General features: G+C 47.3%; 1 protein-coding gene across 1 annotated transcript in view; it reads left to right on the top strand.

Moving 5' to 3' along the window:
- The first annotated feature begins 1,750 nt into the window (after positions 1 to 1,750).
- mcm3 (minichromosome maintenance complex component 3) overlaps positions 1,751 to 23,040 on the top strand; it is a 38,528-nt gene continuing 17,238 nt past the window's right edge. Inside the window, exons 1-11 of the mRNA XM_067988489.1 lie at positions 1,751 to 1,859; positions 4,714 to 4,826; positions 6,559 to 6,767; positions 7,396 to 7,526; positions 10,319 to 10,557; positions 12,212 to 12,320; positions 12,884 to 13,037; positions 15,698 to 15,829; positions 17,131 to 17,339; positions 20,132 to 20,306; positions 20,600 to 20,726. Of these exons, the coding sequence (XP_067844590.1) occupies positions 1,788 to 1,859; positions 4,714 to 4,826; positions 6,559 to 6,767; positions 7,396 to 7,526; positions 10,319 to 10,557; positions 12,212 to 12,320; positions 12,884 to 13,037; positions 15,698 to 15,829; positions 17,131 to 17,339; positions 20,132 to 20,306; positions 20,600 to 20,726 (1,670 nt within the window). The 5' untranslated portion in view covers positions 1,751 to 1,787. The remainder of the gene's footprint in view (positions 1,860 to 4,713; positions 4,827 to 6,558; positions 6,768 to 7,395; positions 7,527 to 10,318; positions 10,558 to 12,211; positions 12,321 to 12,883; positions 13,038 to 15,697; positions 15,830 to 17,130; positions 17,340 to 20,131; positions 20,307 to 20,599; positions 20,727 to 23,040) is intronic.

The raw sequence follows: 23,040 nt of genomic DNA, 5'->3' as shown, positions 1-23,040 counted from the left end.
AGCAAAAAATCGCATAGACCTCCTCAGGAGACTAACACGGGACGCAACCAACAGAGTACCCTTTGTCGTTCAGTACTTCCCCGGAGCGGAGAAACTACGCCATGTTCTCCGCAGCCTTCAACATGTCATCAATGAGGACAAACACCTCGCTATGGCCATCCCCACACCTCCACTACTCGCCTTTAAACAGCCACCCAACCTCAAACAGACCATCGTTCGCAGCAAATTACCTAGCTTTCAAGAGAACAGCGTCCACGACACCACACAACCCTGCCACGGTAACCTCTGCAAGACATGCCAGATCATCGACACAGATACCACCATCACACGAGAGGACACCACCCACCAGGTGCATGGTTCATACTCCTGTGACTCGGCCAACGTTGTCTACCTCATACGTTGCAGGAAAGGATGCCCCAGAGCATGGTACATTGGCGAGACCATGCAGACACTGCGACAACAGATGAACGGACACCGCGCAACAATCGCCAAACAGGAGGGTTCCCTCCCAGTCGGGGAACACTTCAGCAGTCAAGGACATTCAGCCACCGACCTTCGGGTAAGCGTACTCCAAGGCGGCCTTCGAGACACACGACAACGCAAAATCGTCGAGCAGAAATTGATAGCCAAGTTCCGCACCCATGAGGACGGCCTCAACCGGGATCTTGGGTTCATGTCACGCTACACGTTACCCCACCAGCGAACAAATGTTATCTGTTTTTAATATAATGGGTCATTTGCTGGCTTTCTCTGCCTTCCGGATGTTTCTGCCTCTCTCTGTTTTTTTTCCTGTTTGTTTTTTTTGTTGAATGTGTATTCGGGGGTTCTGCAGGTGACACCTCTCTGTCTGAACACGGTGATTGCCTTGGCAACGGGCAGTTGCAGGGGCAGTCTGTAAACACCATGTATTATTCAATATGTATAAATGCGTAGGCTTCAAGGAGCTCCTGAACATTTAACTGAGGAAGGAGGAAGCTTCCGAAAGCTTGTGAATTTAAAATAAAATTGCTGGACTATAACTTGGTGTTGTAAAATTGTTTACAATTCTTAAATATATTCAGTGACTTGGCCTCCACTGCCTCCTGTGGTAGAGAATTCCACAGGTTCACCACCCTCTGAGTGAAGACATTTCTCCTCATCTCAGTCCGAAATGTCCTACCCCGTATCCTGAGACTGTGACCCCTCGTTCTGGACCCCCCACCCCCCAGCCAGGGGAAACATCCTCCCTGCATCCAGTCTGTTCTGCCCTGTCGGAATTTTATACCCACAATGACAGCAAGAGGCACTTTAAACATTTTATGCTTGTTTCAGTGCAGTTGTGGCGATGCCGCTGATGGACTGGGAGTGGTGGGTGGTGGGTGGTGGGTGGTGGGTGGTGGGTGGTGGGTGGTGGGTGGTCAGTCCAGTAACAGGGCCCCTGCCCCTTTAAATGGATCCTGGGCCAGTGGGCGGAGCGAGCAGGGGGACCACGTGATCCGGCGACGGGCGTATGTTAATAACGCTGATTATAATATTAACGGCACGTCCCGTCAGCGCGGGCTGTGATTGGCCCGGATCGGAGCTTTTGCCCGCGAAATATGCTAATTCGAGCTCGCGTTCGGTGACACGTGATCTTACGTTTGGCGCGAAAATCAGAAGCGGCGACCGTTTGGCGCGAGAGCGGAGACCGAGCGCGGGTCAGGCGGCGGGGCCGGGGGTCGGTTTGAGTTCGGGGGTCGGGGTCAGTGCGGTGTCCGGGGTCGGTTCGAGTTCGGTGTCCGGGGTCAGGCGGCGGGGCCCGGGGGAGAATGACGGCAATGGCGGAGGATCCGGCGCTGAGGGAGGCGCAGCGCGAGTACCTGGACTTCCTGGATGATGAGGTGAGTGTGAAACATCCCGGGCCCTCGGTGAGGGGCGGGGGGACACTGGGGGGAAGGACAGAGAGCGGGGGGCACTGGGGGGGGGAGGACAGAGAGCGGGGGGGCACTGGGGGGGGGAGGACAGAGAGCGGGGGGGCACTGGGGGGGGGAGGACAGAGAGCGGGGGGGCACTGGGGGGGGGAGGACAGAGAGCGGGGGGGCACTGGGGGGGGGAGGACAGAGAGCGGGGGGGACACTGGGGGGGGGAGGACAGAGAGCGGGGGGGACACTGGGGGGGGGAGGACAGAGAGCGGGGGGGACACTGGGGGGGGGAGGACAGAGAGCGGGGGGGACACTGGGGGGGGGAGGACAGAGAGCGGGGGGGACACTGGGGGGGGGAGGACAGAGAGCGGGGGGGACACTGGGGGGGAGGACAGAGAGCGGGGGGGCACTGGGGGAGGGCACTGGGGGTTGGGGGGAGTGACCCGGGGGGGGGGGGAGGAGGTGTGAGGGAGAGAGGAGGGCACGGGGGACAGAGCGATGGGGCACTGGGGGTGGGGAGAGTGTGAGGGAAAAGGCACCAGTGATGGAAACGCTGGGGGGGATGTATTGGGGAAAGAGGGTGGCATTGGGGGAGAGTGTAGGAGCTAGAGTACTGGGGGGGGTACTGGTGGAACAGTAACGGGGGGGGGGGTGCAGAGAGTGTGGGGGTAGGGGGGGGGGTACTAGTGGAACAGTAACGGGGGGGGGTGCAGAGTGTGTGGGGGTACTGGTGGAACAGTAATGGGGGGGGGGGTTGCAGAGTGTGTGGGGGTACTGGTGGAACAGTAATGGGGGGGGGGGTTGCAGAGTGTGTGGGGGTACTGGTGGAACAGTAACGGCGGGGGGGGTTGCAGAGTGTGTGGGGGTACTGGTGGAACAGTCACGGGGGGGGGGGGGTGGAGAGTGTGTGGGGGTACTGGTGGAACAGTCACGGGGGGGGGGGGTGGAGAGTGTGTGGGGGTACTGGTGGAACAGTAATGGGGGGGGGGGTTGCAGAGTGTGTGGGGGTACTGGTGGAACAGTAATGGGAGGGGGGGGTGCAGAGTGTGGGGGTAGGGGTGTACTGGTGGAACAGTAACGGCGGGGGGGAGGTGTACTAGTGGAACAGTAACGGGGGGGGGGGTACTAGTGGAACAGTAACGGGGGGTGCAGAGAGCGTGGCGGGAGGCTCAGTGACCAGAGCAGGGTATGTTAGCCTCTGTTCACTCCACCATTGGACTAATCACATTAAATGTCATCGGGAGAAGGCTATTTTGCCCCTCAAACCTGCTCAGTTCGACGGTGGCTGACCTTTACCCCGGCTCCAATTACCTGCCTTTGCTCCATATCCCTTGTTACTGTTACCCATCGAAACATCCAGGGGGTAATGATACTGCCTCTGATTAAGTGGTTTGCTTTGTTTTAGTAAGTGTTTGGAGGCACTTATGATCAGTATTGCTGTGTTGCTGACCCCTGCCCTTTACCCTGTAGCTTCTGCCAGATGCACAGCAGTGGTGTGGGGACACAATAGCACGACCCCAGTCTCTCCATTAATGACTTAACTCGTGGAATCATAGAAAGGTTACATTGCAGAAGGAGGCCATTCAGCCCATTGAGTCCGTGCCAGCTCTCCGCAAGACAATCCAGCTAGTCCCACTTCCTCGCCCTATCTCCGTAGCCCTGCAATTTTTTTCATTTCCAGTTCTCTTTTGAAGGCCATGATTGAATCTGCCTCCACTACCCCCTCGGGCAGTGCATTCCACATCCTAACCACTCGCTGTGTAAACAATTTTTCCTCATGTCACCTTTGGCAAAAGAACCAATCACCTAAAATCTATGCCCTCTGGTTCTTGACCCTTCTGCCAATGGGAACAATTTCTCTATCAACTCTGTCTAGACCCTTCATGATTTTGAATACCTCTATCAAATCTCCTCTCAACCTTCTGTGTGAAAGGGAGAACAACCCCAGCTTCTCCACCCTATCCATGTAACTAAAGTCCCTCACCCCTGGAATCATTCCAGTAAATCTCTTCTGCACCTTCTCTAAGGCCTTCATCTTTCCTAAAGTGCGGGTGCCCAGAATTGGACAGAATACTTCAGTTGTGGTCGAACCAGTGTTTTATAAAGGTTCATCATGACTTCCTTGCTTTTGTGCTTTATGCCTCTATAAAGCCCAGGATCCTGTATGCTTTTTTAACCGCTTTCTCAACCTGCCCTGCCACCTTCAATGATTTGTGTACATATACCCCCAGATCTCTCTGTTCCTATACCCCTCCCTTTTAAAATTGTGCCCTCTAGTTTATATCGCCTCTCCTCGTTCTTCGTACCGAAATGTATCACTTCACATTTTTCTGGGTTAAATTTCATCTGCCATGTGTCCGCCCATGTCACCAGCCTGTCTATATCCTCTTGAAGTCTATCACTATCCTCCTCATTGTTTACTACCCTTCCAAGTTTTGTGTCATCTGCAAATTTTGAAATTATGCCCTGTACGTCCAAGTCATTAATATATATCAAGAAAAGCAGTGGTCCCAGCACTGACCCCTGGGGAACACCACTGTACACCTCCCTCCAGTCCGAAAAACAACTCAAAGTGGATGTTGGGCATCCTGCAAATGTGTAGTGTTTCTGCTACCTGTTCACGGGTGAATTTATTGCTGGAGTAACTTGAGTCAGGTGCAACTTAAAATCAGCCGCCCATTACAAAAGATGGACGAGAGCTTGAAGAGAATTGCATCGGTTGCTCCAAATAATTCTTGTGGGTTACGGTACTGGTCATAGCTTGTGAAGTGTAACTGTTGTAAAGGGAAGGCTGAAAGAAAATCAAACCAATTTTTTTAATGTATGTTTACAGCAAGATCAGGGGATTTACCAGAGCAAAGTAAGGGATATGATCAGCGACAGTACATACCGGCTGATTGTCAACATTAATGACCTGCGCAGGAAGAACGAGAAGAGAGCAAACCAGTGAGTATCTGAGTAGACTGAGCAAACGAGTGAGTATCTGAGTAGACTGAGCAAACGAGTGAGTATCTGAGTGGATGGAGCAAACGAGTGAGTATCTGAGTAGACTGAGCAAACGAGTGAGTATCTGAGTAGACTGAGCAAACGAGTGAGTATCTGAGTAGACTGAGCAAACGAGTGAGTATCTGAGTAGACTGAGCAAACGAGTGAGTATCTGAGTAGACTGAGCAAACGAGTGAGTATCTGAGTGGACGGAGTCAACGAGTGAGTATCTGAGTGGACGGAGTCAACGAGTGAGTATCTGAGTGGATGGAGTCAACGAGTGAGTATCTGAGTGGATGGAGTCAACGAGTGAGTATCTGAGTGGATGGAGTCAACGAGTGAGTATCTGAGTGGACGGAGTCAACGAGTGAGTATCTGAGTGGACGGAGTCAACGAGTGAGTATCTGAGTGGACGGAGTCAACGAGTGAGTATCTGAGTGGACGGAGTCAACGAGTGAGTATCTGAGTGGACGGAGTCAACGAGTGAGTATCTGAGTGGACGGAGCAAACGAGTGAGTATCTGAGTGGACGGAGTCAACGAGTGAGTATCTGAGTAGACTGAGCAAACGAGTGAGTATCTGAGTGGACGGAGCAAACGAGTGAGTATCTGAGTGGACGGAGTCAACGAGTGAGTATCTGAGTGGACGGAGCAAACGAGTGAGTATCTGAGTAGACTGAGCAAACGAGTGAGTATCTGAGTGGACGGAGTCATGTCTTTGTTACTGGAACCTGAACTTTGTTGTCACCTATTCCTTCCCCGTACACCGCGCCCCCCCCATCCTGAGGACTGTTCTTTCCAGGTTAGTGATAGAGTTTAATACACAGAAGTTTGAGAGTTTCAATGTCTGGAGGGAGGGTGTCACAGGTTCTTGGTTGAGCTGTACTGTTCCTTTACAAGCAAGTTAGGAGGCAACGCATTTCTGTTGGAAGTTAGTTTGAAACATGCTTTTTAATCAGGTGGCTGTGTGAACTTCGAATGTATCCTCCTGTTGGAGTGATCCTGTCCTGTACTGTTCACACTATAGCTGGTATCCATAGAATCTTGCAGCACAGAAGGAGGCCATTCAGCCCATCGTGCCATTGAAAGATCTATCCAATTAGTCCCACTCCCCTGCTCTTTCCCCATAGCCCTGCAAATTTCTCCTTTGCAAGTATTTATCCAATTCCCTTTTGAAAGTTATTATTGAATCTGCTTCCACCGCCCTTTCAGGCAGCGCATTCCAGATCATAACAACTCTCTGCGTAAAAAGAAAAAAATTCCTCATCTCCCCTCTGCCAACTATCTTAAATTTGTGTCCTCCAGTTACCAACCCTTCTGCCAGAGGAAACAGTTTCTCCTTATTCCCACTATCAAAACCCCTCATAATTTTGAATACCTCTAGTAAATGTGATTTTATTTTGGTAGAGGCCTCTGCTGGTGTACTACTATGGAAAAGGTAAGCAGGGCTCTGGTTGGGTCTGTGACGTGACTCAAGGTGAGTGGAAGACCAGAGAGGACAAAAATAAAAGGGCAGGTCACGTGAAGGCATGGTGTGCCTCTGCCAGAGGGACATTGCAGCGGGATGTTTACTGGACTGCACATTTGGGAAATGCTGTTACAGTGGGGGGTGGGGTGACTTTTAACATTCAGAAACTGATGCTGAAACACAATGAGTCGGTCTGATTCCAGCTATTTTGTCTAATCCTCTCACAGGCTACTGAACAACTCTTTCGAAGAACTCCTGGCCTTCCAACGAGCGTTGAAGGATTTTGTTGCCTCCATTGATGCCACCTATGCGAAGCAGTTTGAGGACTTCTATGTTGGCTTGGAAGGCAGCTTCGGGTCCAAACATGTCAGCCCACGAACCCTGACCTCTCGTTTCCTCAGTAATGTCGTCTGCGTGGAGGGGATCGTAATCAAATGTGAGTCATTGGGAACAGTGACGGGGCAGAGTGGTACTGTGCAGGAAGGCTTCCCTCGGGCTGCTGCTCCCTGCCTCTCTTGTGGATTACAGTGTCGCTGTTAGTTTTTGGTTTCTTTTAGCTGTTGGCAGCTTAGTTGCACTCTTGCCTCTGGATCAGAAGTCTCTGGGTTCGAGCCCCGTTGGGGGAACTGAGCCTGTACATACAGGTTGATACTTAGTGCAGTACTGTGTTGAGAACTGCTGTCCTTCAGCAGAGATGTTAAACTAAAGCCAAACTGCTTGTCCCTGGGGTTCAGGTGGATGTTAAAGATCCCATGGCAGCATTTGAAGAGGAGCGGGGAGTCTCCTCCGGGTCCCGGTCAACTTTCTTCCTCAACCAATGCCGCCAAAAGCCGATTAACTGGCTGTTGCTGTTTGAGATCTTGCTTGCCCCACTTGGCTACATAAGTTACTGTATTTCAAAGTTGTTTGAATGTTTCCAGAGGACATGATGACGTGTTGTATAAATGTAGGTTGCCTTTCTTTATCAAATGTAGTCTCCTGAATCCTCCTGCACAGCCGTTGTCCTATTGAGTAGTCGTCATGTTCTGGTAAGATGTATCTACTGCTGTTGGTTCTCGTTGCAGGTTCGCTGGTGCGTCCTAAGGTCGTTCGCAGTGTCCACTACTGTCCCGCCACAAAGAAAACTATTGAACGCAAGTACACGGATATGACTTCTCTTGAGGCCTTCCCCTCCAGTGCCACCTACCCAACCAAGGTGAGGCTTCTGAAGGAAAAGGTGGAGGGGCTGTACTGGTTTCAACATTAGGGCCATTTAACTTGGACAAATTACACTTGGCCCTCTGGAACTCATATTCTGTGACAGAACTGAACTGCAGCTGTGCCATTCTGTGGGTGTGAGGGCAGGTGGGCACTCATTACTGGGCATGGGCTGAGTGCTGAGGTGTTCCTTTTAATTTTATAATATGGACACTTGTTTGCAGTTGAGCTCTCAACTTTGTTCCCGTTTGGAGCAAAATGTAGTTTCCATGGGCGGCCCTACACCTCTGATCAGGAATTTGCACGCTGTGAACGGGTGGAGGTTGTCGCAGGATTAACTGTTCCTCTTGTACTGAATTAATTTACACCAGAGGTTGCACACCAGGCCCCCCTGCCCCTCTGATAGTCGGAAAAACACTGCGCTGTCAGAGGGTGAAACTACCACTCCGATTTATTTATGGGGATTGGAGTTGCACAGAAGCCAAAGCCTGATATTGATTGTCTGAATACTTGTATACTCCTTCAATCTTGGTTGTTTTATAAGAGTTTCATAAGCTTCCTGATCTGTTTGTGCACTAGGGCAAGACAGCTTCCCTCATAAACCAGTTAGTTTTAAGAAAAAAAGTCACATAACCCTGTGTGTAACATGTGATAAAGGGAAAAAAACACATACTGTAATGTTGTAAATTGATTTCAATCAGTGCTTTAGGGAAAGAGCTCTCACTGCCTGCATGGTGCTTACTGCTGATCCTAAGCAGTCACAGCCACAAGTCTGTCCGGATATCCTCAGCTGGTCCGGCTCACTAGTCAGAGAAACAGTTCTTGTGCAGTAAATCAAACCCCCTTCATGCAGGACCCTTTCAGCCTGCAGTGGGAGGGTAATTTCATGGAGCAACCTGGGTTTGATTCAAACCCGATCCGAGAGAGGAAGGGGCAGTGCACTAACCCATGGGAGAACCTGACATTCTTCCCCCAGCCCTTTCCCCCTCATCATCTTCAGCAGAATAATCTGAACTTTGCAGAATTGTCCAAAGAGACTGATTTGGAACAAGTTCTTATGTTATGAATAAGGGATCTGCCAGTGACATTCACACCGCTTCACCTCATTTTCCTGGGAAAGGAACAAAATTAATTTTCCCAAGAAAAAGTTGAATGCCTCCTAAGTGTCACCTCACTGGCAGCAATGACAGTTTTGTATGTTAGATTCAGTGCAGGGGCGGCTGGCTGGATATTGTGTTTCTCTTGTGTCTTGATTCTGATTACATAGCCCACTCTTAGCAGATCTGTCCCTGGCATTCTAGGCAAGTTGATTATCCCTGACCACCTGCTACTGCAATTCGTGAGCTGGCTGCTCGGGGCGTATAAGGTTGGAAGGGAAGACTTTTCTGTGGATTTGCCGCTGTCCACACTAATGTGTAGCGTGAAGAACTGAACCTGGGTCTGTCAGTCTGGTGCCACCGATTGCCACTCCATCACGCGCATTAACTGATTCCTTTACAGCTGGTTTCCCAGCTGTGCTACATTATGGGTACAGCACAGTCAAAACCTTTACATAAATAAGAGACGAAATGGCAATAAATGGACAGCATTCAGACAACCCTTTCCTGAGGTTTTATGAAGTCAATAACACTAGGTTCATTGAACAGGGTTCCAGATTTCTTTAAACCCCCCCCCCCCCACCTTCTACAATGCATTCCTTTAGCTCCATCAGTTGAAATGTCATTGCTTTGTACAATGAATTACTTGTGAAGTGTGTTGACAGTTTTGTAGGCAACCACAGAAGTAATTAATTTTAGCATTAAATTGTCAAGTTTTTTCTGAGTGGGTTCAAGTGGATTCCTTTCAGGGCACATGTCACTCTGTCCTGTAATTTAGGAAGTTGGTTTGTTCTTGTCTTGTAATCTGAGGGTGCCCTACCAACCTCTCGCCTGTTCTAAATATCACTGAACACTTTTGAGTTGTATTCATTTCTGGGAAGGAACATCTGAACGTCGAGAACTTACTAGGCATGATAAATGGGAAGTTCACTGGCCTTTTGTCTAAGGAATGCTGACTGGTATTTCACCTTCTCATGGTATTAGTTTGAGGTAGTTATATCTGACAGAGTGTAACCTGCTTAGCTTTTCAGGTATCTGTGTGGCATAGCGTGTTAAAGCTCCAATGTGTAGGTCTCACTGCCATGATTCCCGATTCCCCAGTGCGTGAGCTCCCAGTCTTGGGTCCTGTCAAACATAAGAAAGATCTTCACTTTCCTACCCATGCACCTGTCCCTGAGACAGAAGGTGAAGCGATCTGCTCCCACTCCAAGTATCCAAGATTGAATTAATTTGTGTGTTTTACTTGTTCAGGGCCAGCTCTTTGGTGTAGGAATTCTTAAGTCACAAGCTTCCATTGGGGTGCTCATCACATCAGCGTCAAGACTGCCACTCTCCTTCCCCTTCTGGCTGCCAGCAGCTTGTGAATCTGGGACCTCGGACGAGCTGGACAACTGGGCCCATAATAGTCACTGAACCTTTTTAGTGACCTTGTGCGTAAGGGGGGGGGGGGGCTGGACATTTTACTGAAATGTTTGGTGTAACTCTGAGCTCGTTCCAAGATCAGGAAAACTTGTATTGAGCAAGCCACTGTGGAGCGGTCGTTTTTGATTGGACTGCAGTTAAGTCCAGATGTTGTAGGTGTGCTGCTCAGTCACAAAGTATTGTTTGTTAAACAAAAGAATATTTGAGAGGGATTAAATAACTGGCTGTCTCATGGTCGAGTAAATTTATGTTTATTTCTTAATTTGTCCAGGATGAGGAGAATAACCCGCTGGAGACTGAGTTTGGACTGTCCTTGTACAAAGATCACCAAACAGTCACCATTCAGGAAATGCCAGAGAAGGCTCCTGCTGGCCAGCTGCCCCGGTCAGTCGACATCATTCTGGACAATGACCTTGTGGACATGGTGAAGCCCGGTGACCGAGTGCAGGTCATTGGCACCTACCGATGTCTGCCTGGGAAAAAGAATGGCTACACCTCTGGAACATTCAGGTACACTTGGTGTGAGTTTGTATAAATGGGATTAATCACTGGCAGGGAGCAGAGGTTACACTTGGGGTCAGCTAGTTCTCGGGTTTCTCTGGAGTACTTCCTACTGGTAAGGCTCCAAGGCCCATACACTCATTGCCTCAGTTTTTGTTAGGCTCCCTGTGTCCCTGCCCTGCCGCTTCTACTGTTATTATGTGCTCCCAACTGTAAGTACCTGTGTGCTCCTCCATTCCTCCTACACCGTATTCCCTGTTCTACCACGTGAGGCGCCTCCTTCAGCCTCTATGTCCTGCCCTTTGGAATTCCTTTCATTCTTTCGTTTTCAGTCTGGAGCCTTGAGCATTTTAGACAGATTCCATGGCTGGGAGTGGTGCGGGGAATGAATTTTCATCAAGGGGTTCACATGGAATTGTTCTTGAGTTTTGTAAATCCTTTCAACTCTTGTGCTTGTTATCCTGTCACTCACTGTATTTAACTTTATAAACATAGAATGGTGTTTAAGGGAATTTTTCAGTCTGTTCTATCAGCTTATCTTCCCCCTGGCTGTAATGTGCAGGTATTGATAACCTTCCTGGTGAAGATATTTCGCTGCTGTTAAACACTTGCCCAGTTGCTGGTAATGCTAACTCCTGAGGGAGCCAAAAAACAGTCAATTTCAGGAAAATAATCGGGAAATTCCTGAGTCCTGAGGGTAAGCTTGAAGTGACCATGGTTAGACAGCAAGAGATGTAGTTGGCCAATCTCTCCGTGTGCATAGGACTATACAGGACTGTAAATACCTTTCCATCCATCTGGCCATCCCCAAAAGTCAGATTCCCTACCTCGCTCTATCTCATACCCTTCATTAGTCTTGTCAGCCAGAAATATATTCATCATCCTCTTGAAATCTATAATCTCTGCTCGTACTGCTTCCCTGGGCGAGCTGCTCCTCCTATTCAAACTCTACATGAAGGGATTGTATCACATACCCTTTCTGAATCCATGCCTGTGTTCCAGAGTGTGTATTAGTGTTAAAGATTGTGGGATCCAGTCTATTTATCCCCTTCAGGATCTTAAATACATCAAGAAGATCTCCTCGAAGCTTCCTCTTTTCTATGATGTGGAGATGCCGGTGATGGACTGGGGTTGACAAATGTAAAGAATCTTACAACACCAGGTTATAGTCCAACAATTTTATTTGAAAATCACAAGCTTTCGGAGATTATCTCCTTCGTCACCTGATGAAGGAGATAATCTCCGAAAGCTTGTGATTTTCAAATAAAATTGTTGGACTATAACCTGGTGTTGTAAGATTCTTTACATTCCTCTTTTCTAGGGTAAATGCCCCCTAGTACCTTAAACGGAAACAATGGGGAGATTGTTCAGAAGAATCGCCTGATAAATGAGCAAGTTTTCTTGGTGAGCTGGTCATTCGGTGAAATGGGCTTCAATGTATTGGAGTGTATAATAGTCCTTTCAGAGACTGAGGGGTGGGGGACAGGAGAGACAGATGGTTTACACCTTGTTTTATGTGACACTCTGGTCCAGTAGATGCTAATCATCTCGTGAGTAACTAAGGGGAATGACCAGGGTGCAGGTTTGTGTTTCATCGTGTACTTTAAGGGTAGAACCTGTGTAACAGTGCGGGTTATACTGCGGACCTGATTGTTTACTGCAGGACGATTCTGATCGCGTGCAACATCAAGATGATGAGTAAGGAGGTGTCACCCATGTTTTCTGCAGACGATGTGGCCAAAATCAAGAAATTCAGCAAATCCCGTTCAAAGGTAGGAGTCAGCCGAGTCTGGTAATGGTGTAAATGGTGCGAGGCTGGGCAGTCGCTGATATATTGTGTGCTCTTGCTTAATGTCTCCAATAAGTGTAACACCACAAAGCCAGAAGTTTTCTAAAACAAAACCCCTTAAGAACAGTTAATGCTTCTTGAATGATGAGAGTATATCATCTTTACATTGCAGAATCTGACATTTTCTGTGGAGAGCCAGAACTCAACTATGTTTTTGTTTAAACATTCCTGGGGATATTGTATCTGTGTGTCATCTCTGATATCTTGAATTTTGATGATAGCAACCAGTGCAGGAACTTCCCCCGCAGCCAGGGTTCCAGAGGATGTTCTGTTTTAGCAGGTAGATTGAGGGGCTGAGGTATTCTGGAAACTTGCCGGTTCAGTGCTGAGGTCTCATTAAGAGTCAACATCTGAATAAACCTTTTGTGGAGTCAATCTTGGTATTTAATAGGGTTTAGCTGTCATTTCACCACCTTGGTGTTCTGTTCTCACTGTGAACTTTACTTTTGTGTTAATTCATACAGCTCTCCTCTGCTTTGTTTCCAGGACATCTTTGAGCAGCTCGCCAGGTCCCTGGCTCCCAGTATTCACGGGCACGAGTACATCAAGAAGGCAATCCTCTGCCTTCTGCTGGGCGGTGCGGAGAAAGTCCTAGAGAATGGGAGCCGGATTCGTGGTGACATCAACATCCTGTTAATAGGTGCTTGCGAGAGTCACTGGGCCACGTTACTGAGAGTTGGGGAACGTTCTCTCAACTCTTTGTAGTTGCATTTCAGTAAAAAGATGGGGTCCTGATTTGTAACATTTATTGCTAAGGCTGAACCTTGATACTGATTCTGGTGATAATTTCTTTTTATTCTCTGCTTTCACCCTATTTAATCTGGGCTGATCTGAAATTCGCTCCTTCTGTGGGAAATTCCTGCAGGCAGGTTCAACACTTAGAATCATAGAAAGGTTACAGCACAGAAGGGAGGCCTTTCTGCCCATCGAGCCTGCACTGGCTCTCAGCAAGAGCAATCCAGCTAGTCCCACTCCCCCGTTCTTTCCCTGTAGCCCTGCAAATTTTTCTCCTTCAGGTACCTATCTAATTCCTTTTTGAAAGCCACAATTGACCCTGCTTCCATCACCCTTTCAGGCATTGCATTCCACATCCTAACCACTCGCTGCGTTTAAAAAAAAAGTTTTTCCTCATGTAGTCTTTGGTTCTTTTCCCACCACCTTAAACCTGTGTCCTCTGGTTCGTGACCCTTCCGCCAGTCGGAACATTTTTTCTTTCTTTATTTTGTCTAGACCCTTCATGATTTTGAACACCTCTATTAAAACTCCTCTTAACCTTCTCTGCTCTAAGGAGAATAATCCCAGCTTCTCCAGTCTATCCGTATAACAGGTCCCTCATCCCTGGAACCGTTCTAGTAAATCTCTTCTGCACCCTCTCTAAGGCCTTCACATCCTTCCTAAAGTGCGGTGCCCAGAATTGGACACAATACTCCAACTGTGGTCAAGCCAGTGTTTTATAAAGGTTCAACATAACATCCTTGCTTTTGTACTCTATGCCTCTATTTATAAAGCCCAGGATCTCATATGCTTTCTTAATCCTGTCCTGCCACCTTCAATGATTTGTGTACATATATCCTCAGGTCTCTCTGTTCCTGTACCCCTTTAGAATTGTACCATTTAGTTTATACTGCCTCTCCTCGTTCTTCCTGCCAAAATGTATCACCACATTTCTCAGCGTTAAATTTCATCTGCCACATGTCCGTCCGTTCCACTTGATGCACAGCCTGGGGTTTTAGTGGGACGAGAGCTCCCCCTTTGTAGCACTTGTAAACAATTTTACAACACCAAGTTATAGTCCAGCAATTTTATTTTAAATTCACAAGCTTTCGGAGGCTTCCTCCTTCGTCAGGTGAAAATGTGAAAATGAAATCGCATTTATAATTCACAGAACAATGCTTGGTGAGTACAGACAGTTTTTTCAACTGCCCGTTGCCAAGGCAATCAGTGTGCAGACAGACAGGTGTTACCTGCCAGGTCTCACAGAATATACACTTGGTTAGGTCTTTGTAATTCATATCGAGGAGTTCCATGTACGGGAATTAATATACAAGTTTTGAGTGGGTTCACATTATAAATGTACCCCAGGGAATGTGCTTCAAGTCCAAACCCATGTCAGAGTTGGTACATCTTCGTACATACCTGTAGGAGCCAGTCGGCAAGTGAAACTGCACCTCCCTACTCTTGTCATACCCGATCTCTGTTACTGTGCAGACGTGGAAATCTGAAATAAAAACAGAAAATACTGGAAACCCTCAGCAGATCAGGCAGCGCCTGTGGAGAGAGAAATGTAGGATTTAACCTTTCAGGTCAATGACCTTTCATCAGAAGTGTTAGAAAGTGGGACCTGCCTCAGGCATTAATAAAACTGATAGCTTAGTTCCTTGCCCTGCAACCCCTCCCCATCACATGGGGATGCTGACCCAGAAGGTGGTAATTCACCCACCTCTAAACTGCCTGTTCCCCAAAATAAACACTTGACAGCACCTTAAGTAACCCTGTCTGCCAGCCTCCAGATGCAGTAGTTATTGCTTCACAGCTGCTCGGGGGAGCCAGGATCCTCTTTGTTTCTGCACCAGTGACCGCAGCCCCATCAAATGTAGCTGCTTTTTTAAACTGATAACTTCATCGTCACTCAACCTTGATTTTTCCACAATCCGTGCATATTCATTGCTAGAAGTCAGCAGAAAATGCTGCTGAAAAAGACCAGTGTCCTATTGAGAGCTGTATTGGTGGAGAGTACAATTTACTCTTCACAAGGGCTAGCTGTGCCTTTGGACAGAATGCAGAAGCTCTGAACGAGGGGTCTTAAGGTTGATTGAATTGCTCAAAAGTCCATCAGGAGCCAAACCCACAAGTTAAATACAAAACTGGGGATATAGGCAGTGGTTTACCCATGGTAGAAAGGAGCTGAATTTAGGATCATGGGAACCTGTGCATTTGTATGAAAAGTGCAGGAGCAGCAATGCCCTGGTGACATCATCACCTCCCAACTTCCTGACTTGGACATACATTGCTGTTTCTTCATCGTTAATGGATCATTATCCTAGAGTTCCCTCACTGAGCACCATCAGCTCATGGACTGTTGGTTCAAGGAGAAGGCCCAACACCACCACCACCACTTGATTTCAACTAGGGATGGGTAATAAATGCATATCCTGAAAGTAAATGGGAAGGGGGGAAAAACTGGCTGGTTTCTTAGGTGGGACCATCCTCAATTTAGTTTGTCAATTAGTCTTATTTAAGCGGTAACTTTGTCCCCTATGGACATACAACTTACTATCGTGTATGTGTTCTTCCTGTTAGGTGACCCATCCGTGGCTAAATCCCAGCTCCTACGTTACGTACTGTTCAGTGCTCCACGTGCTATCCCGACCACTGGCCGAGGCTCCACTGGTGTGGGTTTGACTGCAGCAGTCACTACTGACCAAGAAACTGGTAAGAGTTGTAAATCAGTCCGTGTACTGATGCTATTGGAGGGTGTAGTGAGGGGAGGGAATGTTAAATGGCCAGGGATGAAGTTGGTTACGATTAGTGAGAAACTTTTAACAATGATTGAGGCATACTTAGGGCCTACACTTGGACATGTCATTAGGATAGCTGTGTCATAATGGTAGCTGGACTCTGGGCTGTCAGGAGTGGGGGCGCGGGTGGGTGGATCGGGGGCGCAGGTGGATGGATGGAGGGGGCGCGGGTGCATGGAGGGGGGAACTTGCTTGCAGTGCATGTTGCTGCCATGGGAGGGTGCAGTGTGCTCAGTTATTTCAGCACCATGTGATCATTGCTTTGTGCCGTTCTGTATATGTTGATTGAACATGTTACCTGTACGGATTAGAGAGGGGCCTGTGTCCCAGCACAGGATTCATTGGGTGTAGCAATGCAAGTTGAGTAAAATGACTTCAAGGAGAGCGATGCTTTTGGGAGAGGATACATTCAATTTGAGTTTTTAAAAAAGGATTTCTCTTGTGATCAGAGAAATGAACTGCCACAGTGGGAAATTGTCTGCTGTGCTGCTTCTCATGGACAGAGACACCTGCTGGGTGATATATGCAGCAGCTTCTGTCTTTGGTAGAGATGGGTTGTGTTCCTGTGCAGCAAAGCATTGAATAGAACGTCATTGTGTCCCATTACTGGGCTTGCCCTGTGGGGGAGCGGCTGGGTCAGTCTCAGCTGGCCCCAGATATTGTGTTTATTGTCACTGTGTTTCCCCCTTCTCCCCCCAGTGTATTTAATGAGAATAAAAATACTTTGAACACAGTGTAGTCTCCAGCACTCTCTGTTCTAACAACTTTTCTTTTAAGATGGGGTTGTGGAGTGAAGGAGAATAATGAGTGTCCCCATCAGTACGTTTTGTAAAGAATTAAATCACAATGGTTTGATTGAATGGAGTTGTCTGTCAGCTTTGGGTAGTTTGTTTGAGTGAGCACTGTGGAGGTGGGTTTAAAGGAGTGACTGCTCTCGGCCAAAGTACGGACTAGCTGAAGTAACCTGCACAGCCAAAACGGAAGTGTCCCACAAATAGAACGATGTTGGAGTGAATTATTTGTGATTTGTGAAGGGTTGGTGGGTGGTTTCTGATGGTTCTGCCTGTCTTTTCACAGTTAGTGATTTGTTGGCCTATTAGTGAGAGTTGTGGAGAATCCGGAGTCTGGGGGTTCACTAAGATATCCTGCATCTTGTCAAATTGTATGTGTGCATGCTTTAAAAGTAAGATCCTGATTGTCCATTCTCTCTCCCAGGGGAGAGACGCCTGGAGGCTGGTGCTATGGTTTTGGCAGACAGGGGTGTCGTCTGTATAGACGAGTTCGACAAGATGTCTGACCTGGACCGTACGGCCATCCACGAAGTGATGGAGCAAGGTCGTGTGACCATCGCTAAAGCGGGCATCCATGCCAGGCTCAACGCTAGGTGCAGTGTGCTGGCAGCGGCTAATCCTGTCTATGGAAAGGTGAGGGGGTATGCTGTGACCAGGGCTTGTCTGTGCAGTACAAGAACGTGTTCTTTTAACCAATGATATTTCTACTCTCTGTGCTTCTGATAAAATGTTGCATCGGCTCTTTGAGCTATGAATCCCACAAGTAGTAGCGTGTTGTTACTGTGACTGACTTGTAAACTCGATGGGAGTTGCACTGAGTGAAAAGGATGTTCTAGTCTGGTGTTCAGTTACAGTGCTTGGTGATCTGCGTCATTAGAAGGCAAGCACTCAAAGTATATCTAGTGTCAGGGTTTTAGGCCAGTGGAAGGGAGGTGGAGTAGAGATAATAAACCCGCTTGTTTATGTAATGGGGAATTATATCAGCAATACTGTCATTTTGGTGCAATCGTTATCCTTTTCCACTTCTCCCATCTTGTTTTATTTTCAGGTGGCAGTGTCGACATTTATATCTTCAGAATGCATATCAGTTACAGAACCAGATAACCAGACTCGTAAACTGGTTTGATGACCATTTATTCTGATGTTTTCAAGTCCCTGCTTGTGTGGGGGGGAGCGGGCGGGGCGTCATAGAATCATAGAAAATTTACGGCACAGAAAGAGGCCGTGTGTCCACGCTGGCCGAAAAAGAGCCACCCAGCCTAATCCCACTCTCCAGCACTTGGTCTGTAGCCCTGCAGGTTATAGCATTCAGGTGCACATCCAGGTACTTTTTAAATGAGTTGAGGGTTTCTGCCTCTCCCACCCTCTCAGGCAGTGAGTTCCAGACCCCCACCACCCTCTGGGTGAAAACATTTTCCTTAGCTCCCCTCTAATCCTTCTACCCATCACTTTTTAAATCTATGCCCCCTAAGGAACATAGGTCCTCCCTATCCATTCTATCTACACCCCACATAATTTTATACACCTCAATTAAATCTCTCCTCAGCCTCCTCTGTTCCAAAGAGAACAACCCCAGCCTATCCAATCTTTCCTCATAGCTAAAATTCTCCAGCCCTGGCAACATCCTTGTAAATCTCCTCTGTACCGTCTCTAGTGCAATCACATCCTTCCTGTAATGTGCTGATCAGAACTGCACACAGTACTCTAGCTGTGGCCTAACTAGTGTTTTATACAGTTTTTATGGTGTTTTATACAGTTCTAACATTACCTCCCTGCTCTTTTATTCTATGCCTCGGCTAATAAAAGAAAGTATTCCATATGCCTTCTTAACCACCTTATCTACCTGTCCTGCTACCTTCAGGGATCTGTGGACATGCACTCCAAGGTCCCTCACTTCCTCTACACCTCTCAGTGTCCTCCCATTTATTGTGTATTCCCTTGCCTTGTTTGCCCTCCCCAAATGCATTACCTCACACTTCTCTGGATTGAACTCCATTTGCCACTTTTCTGCCCGTCTGACCAGTCCATTGATATCTTCCTGCAAACTACAGCTTTCCTCCTCACTATCAACCACACGGCCAATTTTTCTATCATCTGCAAACTTCTTAATCATGCTCCCTACATTGAAGTCCAAAATCATTAGTATATGCCACAAAAAGTAAGGGACCTAGTATTGAGCCATGCGGAACCCCACTGGAAAAAACCTTCCAGTCACAAAAACACCCGTCGACCATTACCCTTTGCTTCCTGCCACTGAGCCAATTCTGGATCCAACTTGGCACTCTCCCTTGGATCCCATGGGCTTTTACTTTCCTGACCAGTCTGCCAAGTGGGACCTTGTCAAAGGCCTTGCTAAAATCCATAAAGACTGCTAAAATCCATAAAGACTACATCAAACGCGCTACCCTCATCGACCCTCCTTGTTACCTCCTCAAAAATTCCAATCAAGTTAGTCAGACACGACCTTCCTTTAACAAACCCATGCCGACTGTCATTGACTAACCCGTACCTTTCTAAGTGACAGTTTATCTTGTCCCTCAAAATTGATTCCAATAATTTCCCCACCACCGAGGTTAGACAGACTGGCCTGTAATTACTTGGCCTATCTCTTTCTCCCTTTTCAAACAACAGTACAACATTAGCAGTCCTCCAATCCTCCAGCACCGTGCCTGTATCCAGAGAGGATTGGAAAATGATGGTCAGAACCTCCGCTATTTCCTCCCTTGCTTCTTTTAACAGCCTGGGATACATTTCATCTGGGCCTGGTGATTTATTTACTTTCAAAGATGCTAATCCCCTTAGTACTTCCTCTCTCACTATGTTTATCCCATCCAATATTTCACACTTCTCCTTAACTGCAATGTTTGTATCGTCCCTCTCTTTTGTGAAGACAAATGCAAAGTATTCATTAAGAACCATACCCACATCTTCCGCCTCCACACACAAGTTACCTTTTGGTCTCTAATAGGCCCTACTCTTTCCTTAGTTATCCTCTTGCTCTTTATGTATTTATAAAACATCTTTGGGTTTTCCTTGATTTTACTTGCCAATATTTTTTCATGCCCTCTCTTTGCTTTCCTAATTTCCTTTTTAATTTCACCCCTGCATTTTCTATACTCCTCTAGGCTTTCTGCAGTATTGAGTTCTCGGTGTCTGATGTAAGGTTTGCGGAAGGAGTCCCTCCTGCACCTACAGCCCAATAAATCTGGCAGCTAATGGAAAGCAATGTAGAGACGTGTTCCTCAGCACAGAGGCTCATATGATGTAATGAGGCTCATCCTGCCCTATCACAAGTCACTCTCTTCTTTCCATCCTGTTGCAGTGGACATTTGTCTGTCGTGGTACATTAATGCTTGCTTCTCCCAGTCGGGCGGGCGAGTGGCTCATTCTGTCCGTGTTGATTACCTCTCCCTTTTCTCTCGCAGTACAACCAGTATAAAACTCCGATGGAGAACATCGGTCTCCAGGATTCGCTGCTGTCTCGTTTCGACCTGCTTTTCATCATGCTAGACCAGATGGACCCAGAACAGGACCGAGCAGTTTCTGAGCACGTCCTTCGAATGCACAGATATCGTGCCGCAGGGGAACAGGATGGTGATGGTAAATTTTCCTCAATTTGGAGGGGGAGTGGGAGGCTGAAAGGCATGGCATTGAATCCACTGCCATATCCATGAACAGGCTGAAGGGTGTATTGCAATAATAAAGTGTGCTGATGGTGCTGAGCTACTTCATTACTCTTCCAGCCTGTCTGTAACTCTGCGGCTGGTGAGTGGACCTTCCACTCGTGTACTGAGATGTGGAAGTGACATTTTGTAATTAGATGTTTTAGTGGCTTGAAGCTCTTGTCTCAACACTGCTGATCCCAAATATGATTGTATGACATCTTCTTTTAGCCTTGCCCCTGGGCAGTGCTGTCGATGTCCTGGCAACACAGGATCCCGATGCTATGCAGGAAGAGGAACAGGAGCTCCAGATTTACGAAAAGCATGACAGCCTTCTACATGGAGCCAAGAGACGCAAGTATGTTCCAGCCGGGATTGTCAGCATGCTGTGTGGGCAGAGCAAGTGTAGAGTAAGCAGGGGGTCAAAAGGCTCCATGATAACAGTGCACACCATCCAGTTGTGAGCTACACATGTTCTCTGAAGTAACTTTTTCATATAATGCATTGGTTTCAAAATGTTAGTTCTTCCCTCAGTCCCTTCCCAGCTGGAAACTCCAAGTTAATGAACCCTATATTTCTACACATCCAGCAGACTGTTTGAGGTGGTAGTATATTGTCCGATATACCCGCGGGTATAATGGAAGCATTAGCTTTAAACTTGAATGCTCAGAAAGGGTGGGAGCAGAGCAGCCCGAGGTGAATAGCCTGTTGGTGCAGTTTATTATGATCTGCTACTAGATCTTTCACTTGCAAGTTGCATATTTACAGATGGCATAAAAAGCTAGAATATCACGACTGAATCAACTCACTGAGGGGTTAAACACGGGCCTTTCGTCTCTGGGACCTGGGTTCAAATCCAGTAGAGAAGGTTGGAATAAAATTCAGTGCTGAAAAATGAATGGATTCCTAATTTTATTAGTATGATAATAGGGAGGGTGGCAGCGATTTTGTAAAATGCGTGGGGGTGAAGAAGGAAAGAGCATCAGGCACAAAATGAAGGGCTCCTGTTCTGAAGGGGCGGGGTTGGATGTTAATACTGACCATTTGCTGAAAGAATTTGGTCAGTATGAGGCAGTATGAGGCTGTATCAGCATCTGAAGGGCATTTCACTCTTCATCTGAATTGATTCTAGTCTTGGATACATCACTGGGTAAGGCCAACTTTGGAATATTGTGTGCAGTTTTGGCCATCCAGCTTCCAGAAGGATGCAGATGGTTTAAGGAAAGCACTGAGGATGATTCTGGGACAGGAAGTTCTTAAATTATGAATCATCATTCTGAACTGAACTTGTAAAATTAAAGCACGTGGGACTGGGGGGAATATACTGGCATGGATTGAGAATTGGTTGACAGACAGGAAACAGAGTAGGAATAAACAGGTCTTTTTCGGGTGGCAGGCAGTGACTAGTGGGGTACCACAGGGATCAGTGCTTGGGCCCCAGCTATTCACAATATATATCAATGATTTGGATGAGGGAACTAAATGTAACATTTCCAAGTTTGCAGATGACCCAAAGCTGGGGTGGAATGTGAGCTGTGAGGAGGATGCAAAGAGGCCCCAATGTGATTTAGACAAGTTGGGTGAGTGGGCAAGAACATGGCAGATGCAGTATAACATGGATAAATGTGAGGTTATCCACTTTGGTTGTAAAAACAGAAAGGCAGATTATTATCTGAATGGTGATAGATTGGGAAAAGGGGAGGTGCAACGAGACCTGGGTGTCCTTGTACACCAGTCGCTGAAAGCGAGCATTCAGGTGCAGCAAGCAGTTCGGAAGGCGAATGGTATGTTGGCCTTCATTGCAAGAGGATTTGAGTACAGGAACAGGGATGTCTTACTGCAGTTATACAGGGCCTTGGTGAGACCACATCTGGAGTATTGTGTGCAGTTTTGGTCTCCTTATCTGAGGAAGGATGTCCTTGCCGTGGAGGGAGTGCAACAAAGGTTTACCAGACTGATTCCTGGGATGGCAGGACTGGCGTATGAGGAGAGGTTGGGTCGACTAGGCTTATATTCACTCGAGTTTAGAAGAATGAGAGGTGATCTCATCGCGACATATAAAATTCTAACAGGACTAAACAGACTAGATGCAGGGAGGATGTTCCCGATGGCTGGGGAGTCCAGAACCAGGGGTCACAGTCTCAGGATACGGGGTATGCCATTTAGAACCGAGATGAGGAGAAATGTCTTCACTCAGGGTGGTGAACCTGTGGAATTCTCTACCACAGAAGGCAGTGGAGGCCAAGTCATTCGATGTATTCAAGAAGGAGATAGATATATTTCTTAATGCTAAAGGGATCAAGGGATATGGGGAAAAAGCGGAAACAGGGTACAGACGATCAGCCATGATCATTTTGAATGGCGGAGCAGGCCCGAATGGCCTACTGTTGCTCCTATTTTCTATGTTTCTACGTTTGCTTTACAGGGAAAGTTTTGGATGAGACATGATCTGGGTTTTAAGATGAATAGATGATTGAACTTGGGCTATGAGTGTGGAACTAGAGGACATGAGCATTAACAACCCTTAACCCAGACTTTGAGAATAGAAGGATTCATCCTCCTAATGTGGGCAACTGATGCTGTCTCATTTAACACTTCAACAAAAGGAGCTGATAGAATATCAAGTTGGGAATGGTGCTGAGGGTTACATGGATTTGTAGAGGGTGATTGAC

The sequence above is a fragment of the Heptranchias perlo genome, chromosome 8 (genome assembly GCF_035084215.1).
Source record: "Heptranchias perlo isolate sHepPer1 chromosome 8, sHepPer1.hap1, whole genome shotgun sequence".
NCBI classification, from domain to species: Eukaryota; Metazoa; Chordata; class Chondrichthyes; order Hexanchiformes; family Hexanchidae; genus Heptranchias; species Heptranchias perlo.
The sequence above is the reverse complement of the archived record's forward strand: the minus strand, read 5'-3'. Positions and strand labels throughout refer to the sequence as shown.